The sequence below is a fragment of the Drosophila miranda genome, chromosome 4, assembly GCF_003369915.1.
Source record: "Drosophila miranda strain MSH22 chromosome 4, D.miranda_PacBio2.1, whole genome shotgun sequence".
Taxonomy (NCBI): domain Eukaryota; kingdom Metazoa; phylum Arthropoda; class Insecta; order Diptera; family Drosophilidae; genus Drosophila; species Drosophila miranda.
The window spans coordinates 7,079,431-7,106,826 of NC_046677.1; the positions used below are offsets into that span (position 1 = coordinate 7,079,431).

At 43.9% G+C, this 27,396-nt stretch overlaps 1 protein-coding gene across 2 annotated transcripts in view; it reads right to left on the reverse strand.

The window, feature by feature from the left end:
* LOC108163205 (carbohydrate sulfotransferase 4) overlaps window positions 1-26,636 on the reverse strand; it is a 35,186-nt gene extending 8,550 nt beyond the window's left edge. The window contains exons 1-2 of one of the 2 annotated variants that reach the window (XM_017298357.2): window positions 25,467-26,636; window positions 4,231-4,326 (exon numbers count right to left, since the gene is read on the reverse strand). In XM_017298357.2, the coding sequence (XP_017153846.1) occupies window positions 4,260-4,326; window positions 25,467-26,392 (993 nt within the window). In that variant the 5' untranslated portion in view covers window positions 26,393-26,636 and the 3' untranslated portion in view covers window positions 4,231-4,259. The remainder of the gene's footprint in view (window positions 1-4,230; window positions 4,327-25,466) is intronic. The other variant, XM_017298356.2, reaches the window with a different exon arrangement.
* Between the last annotated feature and the right edge of the window lie 760 nt (window positions 26,637-27,396).

Sequence of the window (27,396 nt, forward strand, 5' to 3'; positions counted from 1 at the left end):
CACTGAAAAGTTGGAAGCTTTTAGCGCTGTAAGAGAAGGGAAGGCAAATTTGCCTCAGATAAACTTGCGATTGGGAACTAAGTTCCCATAACAGCCCATTAGGATATGCCAGACCAGAAAGACCTTGAACTTGCCACAACTTGTACCTCTATCCAGCTATTCGGAACCTTTCAGAGGCCCCACCAAAACAAAGTTGTCTCCCCCATTCACCCACGAAGGGAAATTGAGTGACTTACGAGGAATCAAAGGAGGCGGAATCCCAAGGATAATGTTCTGCCTCGTTGTGTTTTGTGTGATCCGCAAGTGGGTCAAAGCCCAGAGGAGAGCACTGGTGCGGCACAAAGCGCAGCAGCTGATCAATTTCCAGCCAATGGGCCACCCAAAGGTGGTCGAAATGGAATCATGGCACAGCACACAGCACAGAGACAGAGGAGGCACAGAGCAGAAAAAGCAAAATTGTTCCGGCAAATGCAAACAACAGCAAATGTCAATCAAAGTCACCCGGGGATGCGGCGGCAGTCAGAAGAGTCAAAGCCAACTCGAGTGGCAAAAGAGAAAGGCGGCAGCCAGAGAGAAATGCTGGGAGAGATGGAACCACAGTCGCAGTCACAGTCACAGTCATAGCCGCAGTCACAGTTGGACCTGGAGGCAGCACCACAGTCGTAGGCTAGTGGGCTGTCGGGGGCGTTGTGCACTAACTATCCACTGAGCCTGCCCCTTTGGGGTGGGGGGAGGGGGGTTCCCGTTAGAAGTTAAAGGAGCCAAGGTGCAAAAAGCCGCCTGGAAACTTCATTAATAACAAACAAAGCAGAGGAGGTCCATAACACCAGGGATATGCCTATCCGCAGAGCAGAGCACACATGCCCAATATACGGGGGGGATACGGGGGGCACGCGGGGCACGAACATATGACAGGCAACTGTCTGAAGGTCTCTCGGCAAACAAACCGCAAGGCACGTTGACGGAACGGCAACGGGAACGGGCAACGGGTATGGGAACGGAAAGAACTCAACGGAACGGTACCGAACAGAACCAAAACCAATCCGAGTGGGGGCCACTGTGGTCCGAGTTTCAACTAAAAACGAGATGGAAATTGTTGAGAAACAGAAAATAAGTGACCCAAGAACTATTTACTTTTTAGGATATATTTTATTATTGAAATATTTTAATTCTGAAGTCATTTATGATGAATTCTTGGTAGTATACTTTAAAGATTTGAATGGGATCTAAAACAGTTGAGTTTAAGAAGCACAAAGTATCCCAGAGGATGGTAGCACAATGTAGGAGAAGACTTCAAGGCTTTAACTATAGGAGCCTTAACATATTTCTATACCATTTCCATTAAAAAAAAAACATTTAAGTCTTTAAATCCACTTTTAAGCATATTTTCTTTCACTTTATAAAAACATACTAACTGTGTACAAATTATTAATTCATATTATTCTTTTTAATCATTCATTATTATTTTTTGTATTATTATATTGTATTTTTATTATCTATTACTACCTTTTTTTGTTATTGTTATTATTTTGTATTACTTTTTCCTTTTGTTTTATAAATTTTGTATTAATTTTATTTTTCTATTATTATAATTTTTTATGATTTATTATTTTATTAATAATAGATTTTATTATATTTATAATAATTATTATTTTTTTTTATTGTTATTATTATTATCTATATTTTTTATTGTTATTATTTTGTATTACCATTATTTTTTATTATTATAATTTTTTATGATTTATTATTTTATTTATATATTATTTATATTGCTTTTTTATTTTATATTTTTTATCAACATTTTATAATCAATTTCTTTTAGTTTGATTTTATTTGAATTGTAATCCCCGAAATTCCAATGAAATTTCATTTCCCTAAAATCCAACTAAAAACATTTCGCCACATCTTTCGACCCACTGTGCCGTTGCTCCCCATTGTCTGTGGAGGTTTGTTCTACACTTTTTGCCTGTTTTTTCAGCAGAGTATGAAATTTATTGGGTTCGTGCATTTGACATGAAGCCTTTAGGGCGATGCTTTTGATAGGCAACCCCAGAAAACCCCCCGAAAGCCCCGAAAGGGGCCCCAAAAACCCGGGTGTGTGCTGCTGCTGATGATGATGATGATGATGATGACGGAGGGGACGCTGCATTGTGTGGTCGGGGGAGGCATTTTGTTGGCTACGATATGTATATTATATAATGACTTAAGCAAAGCTTTTCTATTGCTTGCCGAAAATAGAATATATACGATATACACACTAATGCGACCCTTTCTAATCGGTATTCATCAGTCCAATGCCTGGCCGTAATTTATTCGATTATCAAACTAATTTCCCAAAAAACTTGTGCAATTATGCCCCCTCCCCCAGTCCCCCCGTAAATAAAAGTTCTACGGGGGAATAGGGAATAATTAGTGCATTCAGAAATTGTCCTTTAATGGCAGAGCCTGAACCTGATTGACTTCTGATCTAATTGAATTTCGCACAGCGCCTGCTCCTGGGAAAACACTCCTACGTACTCCTGCGAGTGCAGCCACTGGAGGGACACTAAAATCTTGATTGGAATTTATGTGAGGCGGCACTTGAAACTTTTAATTAAAATCGAGGGAATACCCGCACTCGTAGGCGCCGAGGGGCGCGGAGGCAGGGCCTATGGCAAATGAAATCAAGTGAAATGATTTATGCACGAGAGAGAAGAGGTTTTTGTTTGCAGGAAAACTGCAAGCCCAAGCGGTGGAAAGTTTGTTTATGGATGCCCCCAGAAGTGATTAGGGCGGAGGAGGAAATTCCTGGAGGTTTTCTTTGCCAATTCAGCAGTTTCTAAACTCTTTTTCTGCCTATTGATTTCCGTAAAGTTCTCCCACGAATAGGGCCTCGCGTTCTCAGTTTCCTTTCCTCAATGGATGCCTCCTCCTCATCCTCCTCATCCTTTTCCATCTATTGACTTGGCTTTGCCTCTTAACGACGTCATCTGAAGAGAGCTAGCTCTCTGTTCCGTGTCGAGGAGCTGAGGAGCTGAGAGGCTAAGCTGAATGGTCGGTTCGGCCCGCTCCAGCGCTGAGCTACTTAATGACTTATCGCCGTCATTATGCCTCGCTGGCTGCGCGACTCGAAGCGACTTTTGGGCTGCGGCTAAGAAAGCGTAAAGTGAAAGACTTTTGCCACTCGACGCGCGAGTGGCAGCCAGCTGGCAGGCAAGTGCCTCCGCTGCTGGAGCGCAACACCGATTCATATTCAGCGGCGCAAGAGTGAAGAGGGCGACGTATTCAAGAACTGTACGCGCATCACCCACATAAATCCAGTCGGATCTAAGACCTTTCTCTCACTTTGCCTTCGGCTAAGGCCAAAATGCAATTAAATGTAACCGGAGAGGAGTACATACAAAAAATATGTGGGAGATCGCGCAAAGTGTGGAAAATGGTCTACACTTTTTGCGAGGTTTTGTGTTTTCTTTGAAACCGCGTCATGCACATGTAATGTATGTTGTTTTCGGGCAGTCTCTTTTGCAGAATTAGCTTGCAGTGCTTCAGGAAGTGCTTTAAAAGAAGGCAGAGGTGCATGAACATAGATGTTTGCGTAGCTCTAGACTATATGCTGGAATAAATATGCTCCTGGGAACTAAAATATTATTAAATGTAGACGAGAACTCCCTTTGGAGGCGCCCTTACAGCACGCCACTTCCCTATGCTTCGTCCTTTTGTTTCCGCATTCAATAACATCATGAAAAACAGACAGACCCACCGCTGGGGGATACAACTACAAGTACATGGAGTGCATGGAACCTTCCCTGAACCTTCTCTGGCAGTCCCGCCCCGTCGTCTGATTCTCATGTAAATGGGTAACTTTTTTCCCCTTTTTTTGCTCCGTCTCCTCGGCTCTTAAGTAAATTGCAGCACTTGCTGTCAGGAAACGCCGATGCTCTCGACATGCTGGGGCGTGGCCGCTCCCTACATTTTGACACTTCATTTTATTTCAGTTAAAAATGTTCCCCCATCCCTCTTTCGTGTGTGGGCTTGTCGCCACACCCCCTGGACGGCTCTAGTGCGCTCTCTCTCTCTCTCTCTGTCCCTGTGATTTATTAATGAAGTTTTCGTGTAAATTGCATTCGTTTCCAAGCAAGTAGTACGACGAGTACTGTATCTCACAGATAAAGTACAGCTGATAAAACAAAGCCAACGCTTACTTATCTTCCCTTTTGTGTTTTGTTTCTGGTTTCTCTGAAGAATACTTACTCGAGCGAATGGGCACTTAAATATCTTGATCAGTAAACACTTTCCACGAATATCTTGAGTCTTAAGCTAGTTTCAAGCTCGTTCTTGGTACCATACCTGGAAATACAAAAGGGAATAAAGTTAATAAAGTCGGATTGCAGCCAAGGGAAAGGCAATTACAATTGGGGGCCAATTCATAGAAGGGAAACGCCCACGGAAATGAATTAAAACAATCATAAATATCCGAATCCGAGCCAAGGTCTGCCCCAAAATCAATGCAGAGCACGTCTGGTCCTCCTCCGATCTCCTCCTCCACGCAGAGAGCCCCACAGACACATCTGCATGTGGCAGGAGAAGGTACTACATGTGTACTTGTGTACATGCGAGAAGGTACGGGGCCTCGCATAAGAGAAGGTACGGGCCAGCACACAGCGGCGGGGCGGTGGGGCGCTGGAGTGTGACCAGCGTTGTTTATGGAGCACGAAAGGGCAACGTAACCCGTGTGGACGTTGCCATTATTTGGAGCAAAAGCGAGCGATAAATTGCTGCAGATCTGTGACAAATAGCCCCAGTTCCAGCCCCAGCCCCAGCCCCGGACCCACGTGAAAGGCGAACCACAGGAAAAATGAATGCAAAGGGAACGAAACGGAACTGCAATTGCAGCCCAAGAATGCAGCTGCAGTTGGGAGGGAAAACTGGAACAGAAAGTAGGAGAAACAAGGAGCCCGTAGCAGGTACCACATGGAAAGGCAAATATTTCAACAGTATCTATAGGAATATTTAAAGGAAACCAAGGCAAAACTATACACAAACGAAAAACAGCTAAAAATGTAGTAAATACTAGAAAATACCAACCAAAAATACTTGAATATGCTATAAAAAAAATACTATACATTTCTAGATGTACAAGAAAAAACTAAACTTACTAGAAAATACTAAACTTACTTGGAAATACCTAACATACTAGAAAATACTAAACATACTTGGAAATAGAAAGTTCACGATATACTAACAAATACCAGAAAAATACTAAAAATACCAAAAATACTAACAAATATACCAGATACAACAAAAAATTAAAAATTAAATTAAAAATTGTTCAAAATAGTACACAAAAAAAACATATTAAAGAAAATCTCGTATGAAAAAACAAGAAAAAAATACCAAAAATATTTCCATATAAAATACCCCAAGTAATAGCAGGGTAAATGGTAAATGGTAAATACCAGCTTTACAATTCGCTCGAAAAGACAGGATAATCACACTCAATTTATGGACAAATATCGTGGTAAAAAGAACGGACTGCAACAAAGGAACTCCTCGCCTCTCCATTGCAGGCAAAAATACTGCAGCATCATCCAGGAATACCACAAGGAAGGGGGTAGATGCAGGTGGGGGGCGGCGGGCGGTAAGCGAATCAAATCTTCACATAATAAAATCAATTTTGAGTACATTATTTTCCCATTGGAACGAGCAAGAATCGGGCAGAGCTAAAACTAATTTCGCGTTTATTACAGACGGCAAACTGTGCGCAAATTATATAGATACACAGTACACAATGCACGGGGACAGGGGGACAGAGGGACGGACGGGCGGGAGGCATAGGTACTAGAGTGCATTCATATCGCGATGAGGCAGAGGAAGAGCGGGCACGCTTCGCCAGCTACAGAGATACAGATACAAAACGTACTGGCGAATGCAATTGTCCGATGCCTCAGCAGAGGCCAGAGGGGCAGGGTCGGGCCATGGGGGATGGGTTGGAGGAAAGCGTGGCTAACAATGCAACGAAGAATGCGACTGCCAGAGACATAGCCATAGCCCCAGCAACGACGACGACGACGATGCCGCACAAAAGGTGCCACGTAGAAAATTGCACAAGAATAGAACTAATTTAAACAACTTGCAGATATGCGGCGCAAGGTTGTATCCGTAAACCCCTACCCCCTGCCCCTGCCCCGTCCACTCGTTCCGTTTCGTTCCCCTCTTCACGCTGTATCTGTATCTTTTTCCCCTCAAGCTCTCGCTCTGTAGCTGTTGCAAAGGTAATAAAAATTATACAATAAACTGTATGTACGTCTCGGCCCAGCCTCCAGTCTCCATTCGCCTCCTCCCTGCCCGCAAATCTCAATAGGAGATGCATTTGATGAGTGTCTGTCGGTTGGTCGGCGCTTTTCAATTGCATTGTGCTCATGTTCAGCCAGAGAGAGATTGTATCTGATAGATACTCGTACTCCCATTGTTTCTTGGTTTCTTTGGGATGGCCGCAGGAGATACTCTGACGGAATGTCCGTGGAAGAGACAAGCGAAAGCAGGAAGCCTTCATTGGGTTTTAAGAACCTTTTAGCAAAGGCCTGACATAAAATAAATAGCTAAATATTTGCTCGAAGCCACGACCTGGTGATGATATTGCAACAAGTGTTTGGCGAAGAATGGAGACCCCACATGATCGAGACACTATTTTTTTTTTATATGTGCACGAACCGGCAGTTGGAACAACAGAGATGCATTTTGTAATGCCTTTTCGCGATGCCTCTCCTTGACTCATCCGAAACTTTCCATTCCACTTCCATTCACTTTTTTGCATGTTCGGTTTCGATTTAACAACCGGGTTTTTATTCTTTTTACTTTCCTCTTCGTTCCGTATTCATTTCCCCTTTCTGAATGCCTGCGAATCCTTGACTTTGCGCCTTAATTAAACTTCGAGGAGCAATCGGCGGAACAGCCACTTGGTGACACACTCAGCCCCAGACCCAGGTGTCACGCCTCTGCACCGGTACCGGTTTCTGCCCCCACACCCCAGGGCGACGAAGGAAGGAGAGTTTCTCGTAACGAATCTGGCAATACCCTTTAAGGTTGTTTTTTTCTATACACTCCAAGGGGGGATACTACGGCCTTCCCGCCGACTGTTGCCTTGGCAGGCACAAGATAAATCCCTGCTTTCTTTGTACTCTGCGAAAATCTCCTCACAATCCCCGCCAAGAAATCCCCAGAAAACGGAAAAAGGAAAAGTGAACTGCGTAACTTTTTATGCGACCGCAGTGCCCCATCCGCCGCCCCACCTGCTGTGTTCGTCCCAACGAGTTGACACTGTTGTTTGTCTTTGTTGCCGCAGTGAGGAGCAGGTCTAAGGAGGGGGGGGAGTGCCACAGTGCCACATCTGCCGTTGGTTCGGGTTGTTAAGCAAAAGTCACGTTGGGCGCCAATCCCAAGGTTAAGTGGCAGAAAGCTCCGGCAAACAAAGCAAGTCTCCAAGTCTCCAAGTGGGGAGATAAGCCCCAGCCGAAGCAGCAACAAAATACACGAATATATATGTATGAATATCGTAAAAAATTCCGGGCATCTGTTTACCACAAAAGTCGACAGCGAAAACGAGATTAAAAGTTACCTCGAAATGCAAATCTCTCCTCGGCTTTTGGCCGTGATTAGGTAATGGTAATGGCATATTGGAGGGGGGGGGAAATTCGGGTGAAATGGGAGACATATAGAGAACGTATCTCTGGCCACCTTTCCTCTTGCCACTTTCCGTATTGGCGGCACTCAATGTCTCGGTTTTATCGAGCAAATGCAATTTCCTCCGCCAGACACTCACTCGAGGAGTATCCATGGCACACATCAAAAGGAAAGCGCCTCCGAGTGCCGTCGAGTCGTTTACTTTAATTGCGGATCGGCCGAACGGCCGAACCCTTTCACAAAGAACGCCCCACAACGATCCCTGGGCCCCGGCCTCCCCAGGCGCTCCCAGGCGCTCCGTTCTAGATTTTCCTCCAGTGCCGCTGACGCCTTTCCCCTCGGCTGCTTTTCACGCTGCGCAGCTCCTGCTCTTTTCATGATTTGTGGCCGTGGCTCGCTTTTAATTATTGCGATTATTGTGGCAACAATTTACAGTTTTCGAATGTTGCAGCCAACGGCAAAGGCGTGTGGCATAGCCGCAAGAGAGAGGGGGGTGGGGGGGAAATAATTTAGAGCAGAATGAATTGTCTGGAGAGCGGAAAGCAACGAGCAACGAGAAACTGCAACTTGATAATTATAATGAGCCAATAATGACAACGACAGAGCCAGAAGCAGAGCCAGAGCCATGACAACCTTGTTCTGCGGCGATCTGCGGATCCATTATAACTGAAATTCGATACGGGAAGCGGAGTGCGGACTGCGGAGTGCAGAGAGCCTCCTCAGAGAGCCGAGAGATCGAGGCCACAGTTGCGGTCTATTAAGCCCATTCCAGAGCATGGATTCGATCGACTTTTATCCGAGATATTCAACGAGCATTCCTTAAATATGATTAGATATTTCCCCCTTTAGTGGACAGTTTTCTGTGCTTTCTGAGACCAATTCCGTTGGCTTAAATAATTTGTAATAGTGCAAAAAAAACAATCCCCAATGGTGGCTTTATCTTTCCAATTTTCCCTTTGAAGAGTTGCGACCATTAGTTCAGGGCTATCTTTTTGCTGTTCCCGGGCTGCACGTGCCACACACAGACGTTGGAGAACTTGAGCGAAACATGTCGGAGAAAATTGCAACACGGACTATTGGCTAATAGAATTTGAGCTCAATGTGCCAGTTGTTCATTCCGTCAAGAGGCAGGGCAGGCAGGCAACAGCAACCCAAATAACATGCAACAAAATGTTGGCCAAAGCAAATGAAATGGAAAATTTCGCAGGTAAAACCAAACTAGTTTCCCGCCGAACGGGCAGGGAGGCTCCACCTCCTCCAAGGAGCGTTCTCCTGCTTCCATGGATAGAATGCCAAAAGTTGTACGTTCCGTGTCTCTCTCTGCTGGCTGCTTGAAATATTTAAACAAATTGTGTGTCTCGGCATAAAGTGGATGAGGAATGAACGGAGGAGACAAATCTGTGGCATTGCCGATTGTGGCGATACTCTAGCAGGAGGAGATGCCTGCATGGTGCAGGTATTTGGTGGCAGATTATCCCCAGAAGATGGCTCACTCGAAGGGGATTCCGTCTAGTGCAATGGACACAAGAGCTTCTCTTCTGCTCTTCTCTTCTCTTTTAATTGAAAGAGATTTTCCTGGAAGAGATAGTTCTCTCTCAACTCCAATCCTTCTCAAAGGAAGCTCTCCCCACCCTTTCCCTATCGCGATGCCAAAATATTTCCGCTGACTACAGAGTATTTTTGTGAAATAATGAAATTGCAAACAGGAAAAAATAACACACCAGGAGGAGCGTTAGACTAGTGTCCCCTCCGTCGCAGCTCCAAAGATTTTGTGGTTCTGCAACAAAAGGACGTGACTGGGAGGCGGCTGTAAGGGGAGGCAACTGAGGATTTTCTGTGCAGATACTCTCGTGGGTCGTGGGAGGCGGAGGGGCTTCAGGGGGCGCAGGGAGGGCATAGTGCGGCTGACACGTACTAACGAGCAACGCCTGACAGCGAAAGAGCGTCATCGTCCCGCTCGACGATGCTTAAATGCTTAATTTGAAGCAACAAAAGGCGGGACGGGAGGGACGAGGTCTCAGGCACAGTGCGCCATTATGCAATGCCATGTGGCAGGCTTACATAATGAGTGGCGGAACTAAGAGACCCCGGACCCCGCACCCCGGAGCCCATACGAAAAATCGCTGGAGAGTCGCAGCCTGTCAGCAGCTTGTCATCGCAAAGGCTTACACAGAGTGGAAATGAGCGAGAGAAATGAGACAAGCTGGAGCCCCCCAAAGGCCCAAAGATGGGTCTCCCTCCGTGACCCATTTATGGCCGGTGGAAAGCCACAACTAATTATACAAAAGTAATAGTAATAGATGGAACCACAGCTGTTTACGTACGAGGCTTCCCTTTTTGTTTAGGTGCTACAAAAAAAGAAGAGAAAATTTGTGCTAAATTCATGGCATGAGGCCCATGCCATAAATAAATCCAATAAAAATATCTATTGAGGAATGCCATAAATTTACTGATAAACTAGGTGCTATAAACGCGGCCAAAAAGCAGGTGCCAGAGGGCCAGACAGGGTCAAGAGTAAATTATGAAATTTGTTAGATTTCTTTTTTTTAAGATAGAAACTGGAGCTTGAATTAATTATTATTTATTGTGTACTATTTTTATTTTGAGGCCCATGCCATAAATAAATCCAATACAAATATCTATTGAGGAATGCCATAAATTTACTGATAAACTAGGTGCTATAAACGTCGCCAAAAAGCAGGTGCCAGAGGGCCAGACAGGGTCAAGAGTAAATTATGAAATTTGTTAGATTTCTTTTTTTTAAGATAGAAACTGGAGCTTGAATTAATTATTATTTATTGTGTACTATTTTTATTTTGAGGCCCATGCCATAAATAAATCCAATACAAATATCTATTGAGGAATGCCATAAATTTACTGATAAACTAGGTGCTATAAACGCGGCCAAAAAGCAGGTGCCAGAGGGCCAGACAGGGTCAAGAGTAAATTATGAAATTTGTTAGATTTCTTTTTTTTAAGATAGAAACTGGAGCTTGAATTAATTATTATTTATTGTGTACTATTTTTATTTTATTATTTGTTTATTTTTATTTCATTATATTTATTTGTTTTATTATATTTATTATTTATTTATATATTATTATATTTCTTTATTTTATTAAATTTTTTTTTTTTTATTATATTTATTTTTTTATTATATATATTTTTTTTATTATATTCATATTTATTATTTATTTAGCTATTTTACTATAATGATAAACCATGAGTAAACATCTAATAATATTCTTGACTGGAAACTCAAATATGGTTAAAGTTCCTACTGCTGTAGGATCGCATATCCCTGGCAGCGTTTTGTAACTCCCTACCGTGGCATATCCTCTCTAGAAATATACTTTATGGCCTAACTAAAACACAATTTATGCAAATACTATCCGATGAGTACTAGTACACAGAAGGAGGTAGTTATTGCATTATAAAGACTTATAGCCCAACCTCGGAAGCGTTGTATCTTTTCTGTGAATATGCTCCATAGCCTTTTTATACCCGATACTCAAAATGAGTATTGGGGTATATTAGATTTGTGGTGAAAATGGATGTGTGTAACGTCCAGAAGGAATCGTTTCCGACCCCATAAAGTATATATATTCTTGATCAGCATCAATAGCCGAGTCGATTGAGCCATGTCTGTCTGTCCGTCTGTCCGTCCCTATTAGCGCCTAGTGCTCAAAGACTATAAGAGCTAGAGCAACGATGTTTTGGATCCAGACTTCTGTGATATGTCACTGCTACAAAAATATTTCAAAACTTCGCCCCGCCCACTTCCGCCCCCACAAAGGACGACAATCTGTGGCATCCACAATTTTAAAGATATGAGAAAACCAAAAACGCAGAATCGTAGAGAATGACCATATCTTTTAGACTGCAGAATCTGAATTGGATCGTATTATTATTATAGCCAGCATCAAGAAAACAATTTCATTTTTTCTCGCCCTGTCTCTCTCTAACACACACGTAGCATAGGCGGCTTTGCTTAGAGTAAAACATTAGCGCCAAGATCTCAGAGACTACAAAAGCTAGAGCAACCAAATTTGGTATCCACACTCCTAATATATCGGACCGAGACGAGTTTGTTTCAAAATTTCGCCACACCCCCTTCCGCCCCCGCAAAGGACGAAAATCTGGGGATATTCACAAATCTCAAAGACTATTAACGCTAGAGTAACCAAATTTAGTATCCGCACTCCTGTTAGATCTTACTATAAAACGAGTATCTCAAAATTTCGCCCCACCCCCTTCCGCCCACACAAAGGACGAAAATCTGTTGCATCCACAATATTGCACATTAGAGAAAACTAAAAACGCAGAATCATAGATAATGACCATATCTATCAGATTGCTGAATCTGGATCAGATCAGATCATTTTTATAGCCAATAGGAACAAATCAATTTGCACTGGCTACGCAGCGCCCGACGTCACGCTCAGACTGATTTTCTGTCTCTCTCGCACGCACTCTTTGTCGTGTCGTTTAACATTAGCGGCGTCTGCCGGAGGAGAGCCATACTGACTTAGTATCGGGTATAACTGTAGAGTTGCGGTGTCCGCAGCAACTCACAACGTTCCCCCTCGTTATATCTGATAAGCAGTATGCAGAAGTATTTTCTCTCAAAAATTCCTTAATAATAGCTTTGTTTCCACTGGATTTATGCAAACAATTGATACATTTTTATGGAAAGTGCTACCACACTTTCATAGAATAAATATTTCATGCAAATAGGTGTAGGATTTAAAATTCCACGTTCTCTAAACAAAACAAATAAAAAAAGTATAAAAATAAAAAATAATAATATATAATAACCTCAATAGGTGGCTTCCTTACATCTGCATATCCCCTAGATCTTTTCAATATTTAAAAAGCTGGAAAATGTCGTGACATCCCAAGATAGACATCCGCACAAATGTATGACAGAGTTACAGACTACGAAAGCCACTCAAAACCTCATAATATATGTACTGGCTAATGTCTGTATCTGTATCTGTATCTATGTGTGGGGCAGGCCTGCCTGCTAATTCAGTTACCTGTGAAGAATGAAAAGGAAAGGAACAGGCCTTGGGGTCAGGTCAGGACCTCCACACGTGCGATCGACAGATGTATATGTATATGGCATATGGCGTGGGGCGGTCTTATAGTTATGGGAATTAGTTCCTGGAGTAGGCTGTGGCCCCTCCCCCCCATCCCACAACATCCCTTCCTTCCTTCCTGCTTTGCGTGTGCCGCAAAAAAAGAGAGGAGGAAAAACTAAAACGCAAACGAAATGAAATATGTATGGGGCATGGAATCCGGGGGCAGAGTGGTTCAAGTGCGGGCTTTAGGCGGGGGGCAACGCCACACTCTCTCTCACACACGGACACGCACACGCACACAACAGAGAAGGAAAGACAGAAAAGAAAAGCGAAAAAACGTGTGGCAAAGACAACATTTTCTTTTTGGCCAAGAGCCAAAAGGCCGAGTAAAAAATATAAAGGCCACGGCATCAGGCCAGCCCCAAGGAGAAAGAGAGCGGGGTGAGCAGACACCCAACCCACACCCCCCTCCCCCCGCATCCATCCACAGAAGCGCTCCCGGCATTTGTATTATTTTATAACAATATATATTACCGACCGGCGGCGTTGACAAACCAAATTCCACGGAAACTAAAGCCCGGAATGTTGTGCATCTTCCGGGGCATGGCAGGAGATGCCCCTCCCCTCCTCCGGAGGCAGGATCTGGAGCAGGTATCCTTGTGTCTCCCCCGTTTGGAGGTTAAATGTGGACAAACTGTTTTGCAAATCCGCCAGCGAAATGGAACAGCTTGTAAAATACAACAGAAAAAAAAATCAATTTATTGCCTGGGGGGGCCTGTGGAAGGTCAAGGCTGGTGTGAGCCGAAATGGAGAGTACTTTTGCAGGAGAAAGAAGTTTTTGGTTCTGAAACGGGGAAAAAAGTAAAGGAAAAACCTTTGGGCTGGCATTGAAAGCGGAATAGTGGAGAGTATTCAAGAAAAGCTATGGAAACGAACAGACAATTCTTGGAAATTAAAAGAATCAAAACTTCTTGAGCGAAATAGTTACCAAAAAGTTGTTCCAACTATCGAAAGGTGTTATTCTCTAGAATTACCCCGACTTTAAGCGTATATTCCTCTGCCATTTCACATTTTCTATCCATCTTAAAAAAGTAATCAAAATTAATGAAGTTATTTTTCTGTTTTGATGAGCAAAAGAACAATGGAAATCGGAGCTCGGAGCTCGGAGTTCGGAAGGAACATAAAAGCATTCTTTGTCCCCGTCCCAGAAGGAATTCCATCTCCCACTGGGTGCCCCCGGCCCTTCCGTTGGAGAGGAAAGCACTTCCTTGAGAGCAGGGTTTCCATGGCATCCATCGCGTTCTGCTTTTCGTCGTCTGCTCTTCCGTCCGTCGGCGTTTTTTGTCGTTTATTAATTTAACAAGTGCTTGCCCATTTGCTTTTTAATGAACATGGCGACACACTTTTGTGTGCCACTGTGTGTGTCTGACGCGAAGAGACTACAAGCCCCCCCTACACCACACCCCCCTCCTTCCTCCGCCGAAGTTCTTCTATATCTTTATGCTTTTTGAGCATAAGTATGTGTGTGTGTATGCAAAGGCAGCGGAGCAGGGAAGCAGGGGCGGGAGGGGGGCAGAAAAAATTAACAGCAAGCATAAAGAAGAATGGGCATAAAAATACGAGTATCTAGAGCCGTTACAACGGAAGTATTCCAATGTGTTTGTTGTACTTTTTGCTATTGTTGTTTTTTTTCGGATACCCAGTAATCGCGGAGCAGGCAAGGGTGTGCTGTGTAGTAGAAAGATATGGGGAATATACTGAAGATCGTGCTCTGAATGAACAGTCGGTTAAGGTAAGGATTGAGGATTGAGGAGTAGGTTCTGAGATCTTGGATAGAGGTTCAAACATTTTCAATGTAATTTCCGCAATTTCCAAGCTATAAAACTGATATTCCGTGGAGTTTAATATAAATCTATTATCTACCAATCAGCCAGATATCATTTAATATCAAAATATCATAAAAAGGATCTTGAGACCAGAGATCTAATCGAAAATCCATAATAGCAATGGCACATCCACCAGGAAAACGTATCAGTGATCATGTAGCAGGTATCTTGCTGCATTCCCTACCATCGCACTGTACTTAAAGTATTCTTTTTATTCGTATTTTGACTTTGTTTAAGATCTTCCTTCTCTCAAGCTCGTTTTTTCTCCGAAATAAATATGTATTTCTGTGATCAGGGACCAAATTGTAGCCCTGTTGAATGCCCCAATATTTCCTAAAAGTATTATTCTCTCATTTCTTTTGTAGTTTCAAAGTCTTCCCCCAGCCACAATCGGTTGAATGGGTATACCACAGTCGCAATATCAAGCAGGATCTCCATCATGTTAGTTGTGTTCCCCCGTTTGATGCTCTTTCTGTTTGATGTAAGCGGATACAAACAACGAGTGCAAAAACATCTAAACAACAATGGAAAACGAGCGCGGCATGACAATCTTTAAAGTTGGTAATAGGAAAGCAGCAGCAGTGGCAGCGGTGGCAGCAGTGGCAAAAGCTACATAGAAGAGAGGCATATTAGAGAAAAACGAACCGGACCACACATACCGCACTCTCGAGGCAATGGCAAATGGCAAATGGAAAATGGAAAATGGAAAAATTAAAAACAAAGACAGCCCGAGCCAGAGCCACAGTGACAGAAAGAAGATTTCACATGGCTGCTGGCTGCTGCTGGCTGCTGCTGTTACTCCTTCGTATCACCATAACCCAGTTTAAAGCTCGAGTTAAATTGTGATTAACTGCAGAAGAGACAGTAGAGAGCAGAGAGCAGACACGAGACAGAAGACGGCAGACGGCAGGGAAGAGGCCGACAGACAGACAGGCAGGCAGTCAGAAGTCGTACGAAAGGCAGTCAGAAGTCGTACGAGAGTACAAGAGTGTGAACGGAATTTAATGAGCCCGGGCCTAAAACGAAGAGCCCCAAAAGAGAAAGTCCCACTCCCCCCAATACCCCCACTCCCCCACTCACTGACTGACTGACTGATTGGAGGGATAAGGTAACTGCAGTTGGAGGGAGAGGTAGAAATGCGTGTCATGACTAGAAACAATTTATAATGCGGCCTGCAGTTGGCCCGGCTTTCAATCGAAACTGGGGCCTGCTTCTCCGCCTTCTCCGTCTATTTTTTCCCTTCACTGTAGCAGACTCCACTCTCCGCTCCCCACCCCTCACTCCACACTCCCCACTCAATCATTAACAGTCATGGACGCTCAAATTGCCCAGCCATTGAGAGAGACTTGTTGTTGTTGGGGCTCCCTCCAGCAGCGGACGGGAAACTTTCGCGCATAAATTAGGCTAATATATCTCCTACCCGAAAGGTACGAGCCAGAGCGGCAAAAATAGTGCAGCCAACAGATTACAGTCTTTAACAGTGGCTTTTGGGGCATCTGAGAGGGGCAGTGGCCGTGCCAGTGCCAGTGAGGGAGGTCAGGATCTGTACCTTGTGCTAATGATAGCCACAAAGCTGTCAAAGAACAGCCGGGCACAAAGGGGGGCGGGGGGCAGAGCATCTGGGATTTGGTGGTAATTTAGATGGGTAGCTCTATGAAATGAGTGCCTCTAGGGGGGGCAGGCAGCTCTTAGAGCACCTTTTCTTGCCTTTAATGTGTCTACGAAAGCCCAAGGAATTTTTTACTTGGACGGTATAAAGAGCTAACGGGGTCAGGGATAAGTGTATTAGCTCTAGATACAAGAGAATGTTGCAAAAAAGTGATATACCATAACGATGGAATGGTTTATGGTTTATGGAGGGAGATTATAGATGTAGTGCAGAGGTAGAAATAGCTCTAGTTGTTAAGGGAAGCCACTTTCAAAGGCTTCCCTCTCTCACATTCCAAATGGGGCCTTTTGGGGCCTCCACTGAAAGTTTATCCATAGTCCAGGACCCTTGGAAGCACCTTAAGTCCTTGCATGGACTGGTACAGGTACACACATAGTTCAATTATTTCATTTAGTTTATGCCAAGAGTATAATTCAGCCAGTGGCCATTAATCTTTGAGCAACTTGCTCCCTGCTCCTGCTTCTACAGTCTCTTGTTTTAACTATGGTTTTAACCCAGGGGGCAGACTGGGAAAATGTTCTTATGCAATCAAAGGCACTTCACTACGCTTCACTTGACGTTGCTTCGACTACGGCACTCTCTGTGTGTCCCTCTCTCCCTCTGCGAGGCTCAACTACGGCTCGACTCTTACTTACGTAAAACTCTGTCGAAAGCCTGCCATAGGAGACGCCCACATGGCGGACAGGCCATCCCTGCACCCACTCCACCCCCACTCAGACAATGTCGAATCGGATTTTTCGTTCCTTCTCTCCAACAGCAAGGATCATTTAAAAAGTGGAGGAGCGAGCAAAAACTTGCTCCACATGCATAAATAAATGGCCACAGACTCGACTCGACTCGACTTAAAATGTTCCAACAACCAGCAGTGGGAGCAGAGGGCCGCAGGAGGGCGGCGGGAGGCGATGGCGGGGTCGGATGTGTCTGTGGGTGGCTGTAACCCGACTGCAGCGGACTTCCGACAGAACAGAACCTCCGCCAGCACTGGGCTTTAGTTACCAAAAACGAAAACTGAAGACAGGAAATTTGTTTCGCGTTGGCTCCTTAAAAAGTTAAACTGAGGCAGGGGGGTGGGGCTATAAAGCATAAAACAACAACAAAAAATGAGCTTAGCAAAAATGTTACGGAAATATGGGAAATGGCAGGGCACGGCAAAGAATTATATAGAGCCTCCCCCACCCCCCCCCCCCCTGCCCGAAATAGAGTCAAGGAAAAAAAAAACAGAAATAGAAAAAGTTCCCAAACGAAAAAAAAGTGCAAAATGTTTATGCAGCACAAAATGTTTCTGTGGAAAATGTTTATTTATTATGGATACCCAGAGGGGACGGGGGGGAAAGAGTTGATCGATGGGAATCAATGCGTGCTACAATCTATTGCTAATTGGTTGTTTAATTCCCCAAATAATCCCTGGAATTAGGCCATGATTTACATTCGCATATGGAAGCCATATGGCAGAAACGTAAACACATTATTTATTACCGTGGGAAATTAGATTGAATTACAGCCAACTAATAAATAGTTTCACAACGTAAAATGTGGAATTGTTGGGATTTAAATGTTTTTGAATGGCACGAAATTTAATGAGTGTCCTCTGATGGACAGAATTTAAAGAAAAAGCAGAATGAAATAATAATAAATAATAAATATTTGGGCTGGGAAGATTAATAGAAGCTTTAAAATTCCAACTTTGCTGCTATGAAACTAAGAGCTGGCTGCTGTGACACTAAGAGCTAGCTGCTGTGACACTGTTACAAACTATTAACACCGTCTGCTATGACGCTGTTAAAGCTGGCAGCTGGCAGCTGGCAGCTGGCAGCTGACACTGTCCAAGCTGAATGTCATAATACTCCCAATCCTTTCTGTGAAAGTGTTAAAAAAATTCTCCAATGCCGCTGTTAGTGCTCCCACTGTTAACGTTTTACTATTCACTGTTTAAGCTCATTGATATAATCCTGCGAATGCTGACTGCTACGCCACTGCTGAAGCTGTTTGCTGTGCAACGCTTGTAAATTTCACAGTCGTCGTGGCCGTGCAGTTACATGGCAATTAGGCATGTTGTTAGACACAATTTTCAGACCATTTCCCATGCTTCAGATTCATCGTTAATTTCCCGATGCGCTTCCGTCTCACTGCAGTTGCCTGCGAATCTTCAAAAGAACCGAAACGACAGTTCTACTGCTGTTTTTATGGCCCATAAAATCTTACCTAACCGAAACCCAATTGAAAAACTTTCCCACAGGCCCCCCCACAGTTAACCGACTTTAACAGCGGGAATAAAAACTATCAATTTCTTCAAACAGAGAACCACCAAGAGCCTTCGCTAGAGAAGGAGACATAGAGAGAGGGGGGGGAGGGGGGAGAGAGAGATGATAAACGATGCAAACAACTTTTGAGAGAGTGAAAATTGTTCGAGTTTGGAGGCAGCCGCAGAAAAGCAGAAAAGTTCCGGCTTTGGTTTAGATAGATTCAAAAGAAAACTTTACTTAACAACTCTCGGCGAAAATTCACACAATTATTAAAAGGAAAGATCGCGGGGAAAAACTCAAACAAACAGAAAGAAGCAGAAAGAAAAGCAAACGCTTGGAACACAATGACACTGACGATTGCAATTTTCCCGCTACAAATTTCCACAGAAAAGAAATTAAAGACTTTCTACCGGCACTTCATTCCCTCTCGCTCGCTCTCTCTGTCTCTCTCTGTATCTCTTTATAGGAAATTAAAAGCCAGCACAAGGTGAGGAATTGAGCAGCAAAGAAGCAAAACAAAACCAAAAACAAAACTGCACAACTTTTTCCCGGTCATTAAAAGTAAAACAAAATACTTTTACTATCGAATGGAGATGGCGATGGCGATGGCGATGGTTGAGGCATTTCCCTCACGGACTCACGTGTTAATGGTTCGAATGGCAGATGTGGAGGGCAAAGGGAAAGGCAAAGGAAAAGGGAAAACCAATGAAACTCCAGGAAATGTGTCCTGAAAGTTTTACGAGTCCAAGGATTGCAGTTGAAACTTCGATTATAAAGTAATAACACTGAGAGAAAAGGAGCATAGTGAAAAGAAGGAAACACATATTCAAATTCAATTTAAATTAAATAGAATTCACTTTTATTTAGTTATAAATGTGCTAAATATTTTTAATATTTTTTAAAATAGAGAGACTACAAGAAAGAAAGAAACTCCAATAAAAATTAATTTTTCAAGCGTCTAAAAAAAGACATCACAAATTCCACAAACAAGCAAACTTTGAAACAACCAGCAGCCTGGTGTCATCCTCTGGTTTTCCACTAAATTACATATTTATTAAATCACACCCGAAAGCAGGAGGTGAGTGGCGTTGGGGGCCTAGGTGTGAAAACGGAGTCCACACAGCGCCCTCCAGCGTGGCAAAGGGCTAAGGTCAGCCAGCAGCCCAGGAATCACGGGAGCAACGAAAAAGTTGTTAAATACCCGTTTTTATGGGGGGCTTGCAAAGTTTTTGGCTTAGTTTAATTAAAGCCATGGCTGGGAGAACACGGTTCAAGGATGTTCTGAAGAAAAAATGGGGATAAAATATCGGAATCTCTATCTCTTTACTTGTAGTTCTCTTACTTTATTTCTGGGGTCCATCTTAAGATTAGTTTCCCAATTAAAACACTTGTTAAACGCCTTATGTTTTTCCCATTATTAATTTTTCGTAAAATACAGAATTTTCTTTTCTTGCCGATTAGATAATGGTGCAGGGATTTTTTTGGGCCACACACCAAACCAAAGCAATCCAATCATCGCTTGTTTGGGTATTTGCAAACGCTGATAGAAAAAAGTATCTAAAAGATACTCGCAGAATGAATGGCAGAAGAAGTACGAGTATCTCGCCAGTTGGCCAGAACTTCGATCAGCCTTGAGGAGAACTATTTGCTTTCTGGTTTTTGTACTTTTCAGAATCCGTTTCTGTTTCTTTGCTACACAATTACTGGGCAGAATTTATGGCCGGAGCGTCGCGGTGTAAATCTTTAAGTAGTCAAGGCAGTAGCCCATGCCCCATGCCCCATGCCCAATCCCCCATCCCCATACCCCACAGACAAGGTTCGCATCGCCTAATGCGATTTGGCCCACCACTTCTTCGAGGGGCGGGGGACGGGGCGGGGACAGACCTCACTGCAGCTTTATGACATTCGTTTTGGTTGTGGTTTTGGGCCTGGTTGCTGGAGTGCAGACTGTAGACCCTCTTCCATCTATGGCTCATCAATTTGCGGTGCGTTTCGGGGCATCAGAGGCCGCCACTGCCACTGCGACTGCGGCATCGTTAGCTGCATTAGACGGATCGATGCCATTGATCGATGGGCCTGCTTTCAGCCACTAAATCATTGTAATTTTCACACGCTCCCAGAGAACAAGGGGGAGCCACTCGTACCCAGAGATCACAGAGTTATTAGAAGAGGCTCCGGCTCCCCGAAGCGTTGCAGACTGGACTGGGCCTTTGTTCTGGTTTTTACAACTTAAAAGGGGGAAAATGGTTTATGATTGAAGGAGAGTTGGCAGAACCAATGAAGAAAGCCACAAAGCAGTTGGCTGTGATCGGGCTTTGGGTTCTTTGAAGAATTGAAAGGTTTAAAACAAAGACATAACTTTATAGGTTTTGAAACACTTTTTCTATGATATTTAGGGAATTTTCAAGAAGCTTAAACAGTACCAATCAAATGAATATTTCCTCTTAATTGGATGGATTTTTAGCTAATGTTTCAATGTTTATTTACCAGGCCATGCCATGCATGGGCCAGCGACTGTCTGCGACTCCAACTGGTTTTCTGGCTTAACTGGTTTCCAGTCGAAATTTCTATACTTATCATTATTATGTGCCATTATCATCCACCCAACGCCATCATCAGACTTCCACGCCAAGATCATAAAAACGCGCAAAAAAAAAATCCCCAAAACAAACCAAAACGCAGTCGTCTTGGGGCTACACATTTTTTAGAAATTATTTGTACACCCAAACACCAAAAACAGCAAACAGCAAACACAGAAAAAAGCGAAACTTCGAGTACCAGCTACTGCTGCTGCCCCTGCCACTGCCACTGCCACTGCCCCTGCTGCCGCTCTGGAGAAAGAGGTACGAAAAAAATCAATCACTTTCACTGCCGGCCAGGCCGTAGAGAGAGAGGTTTGTCATAGCCGTAGAGGAGTCTATTCGGGTTTGGCTTTGGGTCTGGTGTCTCTCTCTCTGTCTCTTGGCCGACAATTTTTGTTGCTGCTTTTCATCCATTTACGCCACAAAACCAATCTCTACCACGTACCACAAAGCACAAAAACAAACGTAAATAATAGTTAAAAAAATAAAAGAAGGCTAATTTGTGATACCCTTTAAATGGACTGTAGGAAGACCCACGATTACTGACTATTCTCCATTCTATTCCAATTACTTCTTCAAATGTATAGTACGCTCTTTGGTTAGGGTATTCCGCACAAAAAAAGAAGGTTTATCGCCAATTCACAACCGAAACCAGTTTCGCTTTTTATTTCGAATGCAAAAGCCAGAGACAACGTCTGGGGGGAGGAGGACACCCGCACTGAGAGCACTGAGAGGAAAATTATGCTACTTGAACGTTCACTGAACCCACGATGGCTCTATCTGCGAGTACCTGGTCCCTCCTCCCCCCCTTCCTTTGGCTGCTGCTGGTTTCTGGTTTATTGTCAAAGCTGTCAAGTCAAAAGTTCACAAGCGAAAAATGTTAAACAGGCCGCAGTCCCAGCCCCACTCCCAGCCCCTGAATGGGGGTCGTCTATGGTGCAATAATCGCTTCAGAACGCTTCAAAAGAAGCTTTCGGGGGGTCTTGACATCCAGCGGGTAGTCGTCTCTATCTTGCATTGCCTTTGCCCCCGCTTTTGGGAAACGCAGCTGAGGAAAGTTTTCGACTTAATGGCCACTTGGCTCATTATAAGCCAACTAACGGCCAAAACTCTTTGTGGCTGCTGCGGTATTTATGGCTTTTCTATGGCAAAAGCCCGACGAAGGAGGAGCTGCCCCTCCATTGTGTGGCTGCCGTTGTGGGTGCCTTTCAATTTTCACAAATTTTAATCTACTTCAAGCCGGAAAAGCCGCACAAAGTTAGCGGCCACAAAAACCAGAGCGGGGTGGCTCTATCGGGAAACTAAATATAAGGCATATAAGGCACAGAGATTGCGGGTTAGTTTTACCATAGAAAACCATCCAGAAAGAGGCCTATAAAATAGGATTTTCCTCTAATAGAATTCTCTATTATTTCCCTTAATAAAATATATAAAAATAAACAAAAATGCCCTCCATTTACCATTCCATTTAATTATCCAGCACATTCCCTTCCTTATCGGCCCCATGAAAAATCACATAAAAATAATGTGTGATTTATAAATAAAATGCCTACTTGGCATTAAATTTAAGAGCCTGGGCCAGAGGTTGTGCTGTGTTCTGGGCACACCCATCCAGAGCTGCCAGAGCCGACCGACCACCAGTCTCGTGGACAGTCCCCATCGACAATTAGAAGCCCAGTTAGCGGGACGCTTAGAGAGCGAGTGTTTGAGCGAATGACTCAGCCAACACTCCACACTCCACGCTCCACACTCCGGCCAGCCCCACACAATGCGCGCTCTGACCCAAATTGTGGTCGAAAAGCCGTGCTTAAGCAGTGGCCGGGGGAGGGTGGGAGGGTAGGAGAAGTTAGGGCCATAAATCCAAGTGCTGGGCAACATTTCCGGAATTTTGATGCATTTCACTCTGAGGCCGGGAACTGTGGCAAGACTTTGCGTTAATAGAGTGTGAAAGAATGTTTGCTGCTGCAAGCGGAGAAGAAGGCCAGGCCAGGCCAACAATTATGTGCCAGACGAAGCTTAAGTGCCCTTTCTAGAGCTACTTACTGGCATCTCTCTCTCTATCTCTCTCTCTCCCCCGAAAATGGTCAAGAATAATGAGAAAATAACTCGATTTAAGTGGGGAAAAATGGTAAGAAATGCATGATATTTCGATTTAGTTCAAAATAACTCCAAAATAAATAAAGAAATTCTATCATTCCTTAACTTAAAAGGAGTCTCGGGGGTTATTTTGGTTTTACAGTCCAGGAACATACCCCATCACTTCTTAAGGTTGCAAAAATGTAAGAGAAACTATTCCGCAAGCTCTATTTTCAAGTGTCTGTTAATTTAGTTAGCTGGCCAGGCCCCACCGCTTTTTCCGTCTTAAGTTACTCTTGTGTTTGGTCCGGGTTCATGTTCATGATTTAGTGTGTTAATTGTTTTTAGCCAGAGATGGGAGAGCGGGTGAAAGCTCAACCCAGGAGGAGCACTCAAAAGAACATCCATTAGGGGAAATCAAGCATTTTCTTTTGACATTTACAAGCCCCGGGACGGGACATAGGGACATATGTAACGAGAGCATGCCCATAAATGACATCTCCGTCGATTCGGTTTCTATTTATTTATTGAACCGAAATTCTGTGTACAAAAACGTTAGTTTCCCTCTCGATTTGATTGAAATTTGTTTAGTTTGGTGAAAGAGGGGAATGGGGCAAGGGGGGGGATGGAATCTTTTGCATAACATTGACAAAAGCCAAAATCCAATACATAGAATCCCTAATGTCCTTATAGAGAAAAAGGCAGACCGAGAGAGAGATAGAGCCGGAGGTGGAGCTGGGGGGCCAGTGGCAGTTCTAAATGTAATCGAAACCACAAAAGCCAGTAGCAGGGGCAGCGAGAGCAGGGCTGTAGCAACGGGAGGACCCCACCATCACATCAATCAAATACATTTTCCTTTTTCTGTTTGCTTGGCCAGAGATTGTTCTATACACTAATTTTATCGATTTCTGTGCTCCGTTGTTGCTGCTGCTGTTTGCTGGCTTGTTTGTTTGTTTGGCTTACATTTTAAATGGGAAATTATGTAAATGAAACTTTTTGGGGGCAGGAAACGCTTACAAGGGATTCGATTTCCTCAACTATTGGCAGAGGATTGGACTTGTGCGATTCTCTGTGTGTGCCAAAGGGTTTTCCACGCTGCCAAATGTTCGAGTAAATAGCTTGAAGGAGAGAGACACTTTGTTGGGGCTTCGCTTTTATGGTGAGGCGATGAAAGTTGATCCGCCCAAGAAACCTTTAAGAACAATTGTTGGAACTGCAATGAGCCTACCAAATGTTCGTAATTGCTGATTGATTAATGAGAACATAAGTGATTTAAATCTTATCTTGCATTAAGGAAGGGAATAAATGTGAAATATTTGTGTGTATGTAGTTCGGGAATATTTTTTTTTCAACCCAAAGATAACTTAATTACCTAATATGTTATTTGCTCTGAGCACTAGACAAAGATTGGGTTGATTTCCAGGTATTTCCCTCGAGTGCAAATGGAAGCGGAATACTCGTCCAGACTCAAGTGAGTCTGAGCAATCACTTCAGAGTGAATGTGACGGGAATACCGCTGATAAGACAGCCAACGTCATAAATGTATGGAGTATCCGCTTCGAGTAACCCAGTAACCTGTATAATCTTTACTACCTTCGGGTAAACATCTGTTTAAACGCGCTTAAGTAGTCTCTAGAATCTATTGCGGCAGTAAAATGGTAAGATAGGCGAGTGTCAGGAAGCCAACATTTGATATGGCAGCCGAGCCATCCGCCGATCAGTTTATCAATGGATTCATTCGAAAAATATATATTATCAGCCTTAATAGACCAATCGTATCTAAAACCACTTTTTGTAGAGCCCATTAATTTGTAAATTCTTCGGTGATAAATAGTTCACATTTTACTTCAGTCTTAAGCAAAGTTCCGCAACATTTTGATAAGCTCTCAAGGGTTCTATATGCCAGCAAATACTCGTACGATAAGCAGTATACAAGTTGAGCAAGTCCCAGGCGGAGAAACTTAGAAAAACCACATAACAAAATCTGAATGTATGCCTCAGTAATTATCACAAAAGGCGGGAGCCTTGGCCTGCTCCAAGATAATCGAAATGAAATGAAATGAAATGTAGATGAGAGAAGCACACAAAGAAATTGTATCAAGATAAGTGCCCAAACAGTACGACTGCAGTTTCTCTATTGTTCCATTCATCACGAGCTTGGGACACCGCATAAACGCATCACGACATTATATATCGCCTGGTTATCTATCGCCTTTCACTTTCTATAGCCTGGCCTCCCCCAATAGTATGTGTCGTGGAGCACTCACCTTTGGTCCTCCAGCAGTTTCTCGGCCTGCGACAGGCGCAGCCGCACCGTTTTCATGCTTTGAATGGGGAAGAGACGACAGAAGCGCGTGAGGAAGTGGGGCCGCCAGCAGAAGCGCGGATACTCCCGACAGACGTCCCACAGTCGGGTGTTGTGCTCGAAGAGATATGTGTGCGTCTTTCCGAAGTTCAGGTAGTCCGTCATGTCGGCGTAGTCGCAGTTGAGGAGATTCTTGAGATTCTGGACGGCCAGGTCCTGGTCATCGGGATCGCGAACCTGCTTGATGCCAAAGTCGAGCAGCGGCTCGTAGTGGTAGTAGTTGCCTGGAATGGAGTTGAGTATGTCCCCCAGGAAGGTGGAGCCCGACCGCCAGGAGGTGACGACCACACTGCGGACGGGCGTGCCGTTTGTGGCGGGCGTCATGTCGCTGAGCCGCTCGGCCCCGCCGCGCGGGTACTCGAAGTTCTCCATTTCGGTGAGGATGCGCGACCGTTGAGCCGACAGGACATCCGCTATAGTAGCTGTCAGGTTGTAGACGACAGTCTGCGAGGGCTGCTGCTGCATCTGCTGCTGCAGGCGTTCGTAGAAGGAGTTGCGGCCTAGGCTGTTGGAGGGACCTCCATCGACGCCATAGGCAGCCGCCTGGCTGAGCGAGGCCGCTGCCCCCGCCGGTCCGCCGCCCGATCCCTGGTTGAAGGGCGTCGTGAGAGGACGATGCTGGGTGGTGGCTATCAGCAGCAGGATGCACAGACTGCCCACGCCACAGATGCCAATGAGGTTCGCCCGCCGCGACATTCTGCTGCGTCGACGCTTCGAGTTCAAACTGACGCGCTGCTTAGCGCGTGTCCTGCCAGGATCGACGGTGGTATCACCAGCGTTCAGTAGCGCACACGACTCCAAGTCCGCATCCAGTTCCGCTGTGCTCATTTGTGGCAGTTAATGCTCCACTAATTGCTGGCAATTTAACAATAAACACACTTTGCACTCGGACACTTTACACATTCCCCCTGACACGCTCGCACTCGCACATACCGCGGGCCCCCTTAGCTGGAGGACATTGCAATTGTTATTGTTGCAGACGCTTTTATTAACAATTTTTACGCGCTCTAAACAAAACTCTCCGTTAGCACACGTCCGGTCGGGTCCAAAATATAGCGATCAGTGTGACCCTCAGAAATATACCGTGACATACCACCTCATTTTCAAAATATACCGTAAATATACTGACGAATTCAAGTTCTATTTTACATATTCCTCGTTTTTGATATTCCGTCGAATATAACTAGCTATATAGAACATTTAGCCATGCCATCATAGTTTTATACGATTGATGAATCCATTTTCTATACAATTGGTTAATTTTTAGTCCTTGCTTTCATTGTATTTTGACTAAAACAAGGTTTAAGCAAAATAGTTCAACAAAAAAAACAGTCGCAATGTTGCTGGTATTTGAAGACATGTTGCGTGTAGGCCTTTGTATACCCTATTTTGTTAATTTTATATGAAGATGAAACGTGATTTATAAAGACCTTTTCTCAAATTGATATTCTTTAGACATATTCAAGTATATTATTAGTATCTTGTATATATTTATAGCGATCCTGATACCTACTGAGCCTTGTAAGACAAACATTTTCACAATTCTATAACATCCATTTCCCCCAGGGTATGTGTGCATGGAATTAGCAACATGTTTGCGTATGGAATGAGACTCATTGTTGCAATAGCGAAACTGCGGTGAATCGGGTATTGCCTATATTTCAAGCTATAGATGCCCACTTAGCTTTATCCCATAGATAAATGCATTTTCTACAAGATTGCTTCTTTTAATTACCTTTATGTATTTTATTTTGACTAATATACGGTTTTCAAGGAAATGTTGCCGCAACAGTGTGTATGGAATGAGACTCATTGTTGTCAGGCGGTTATTA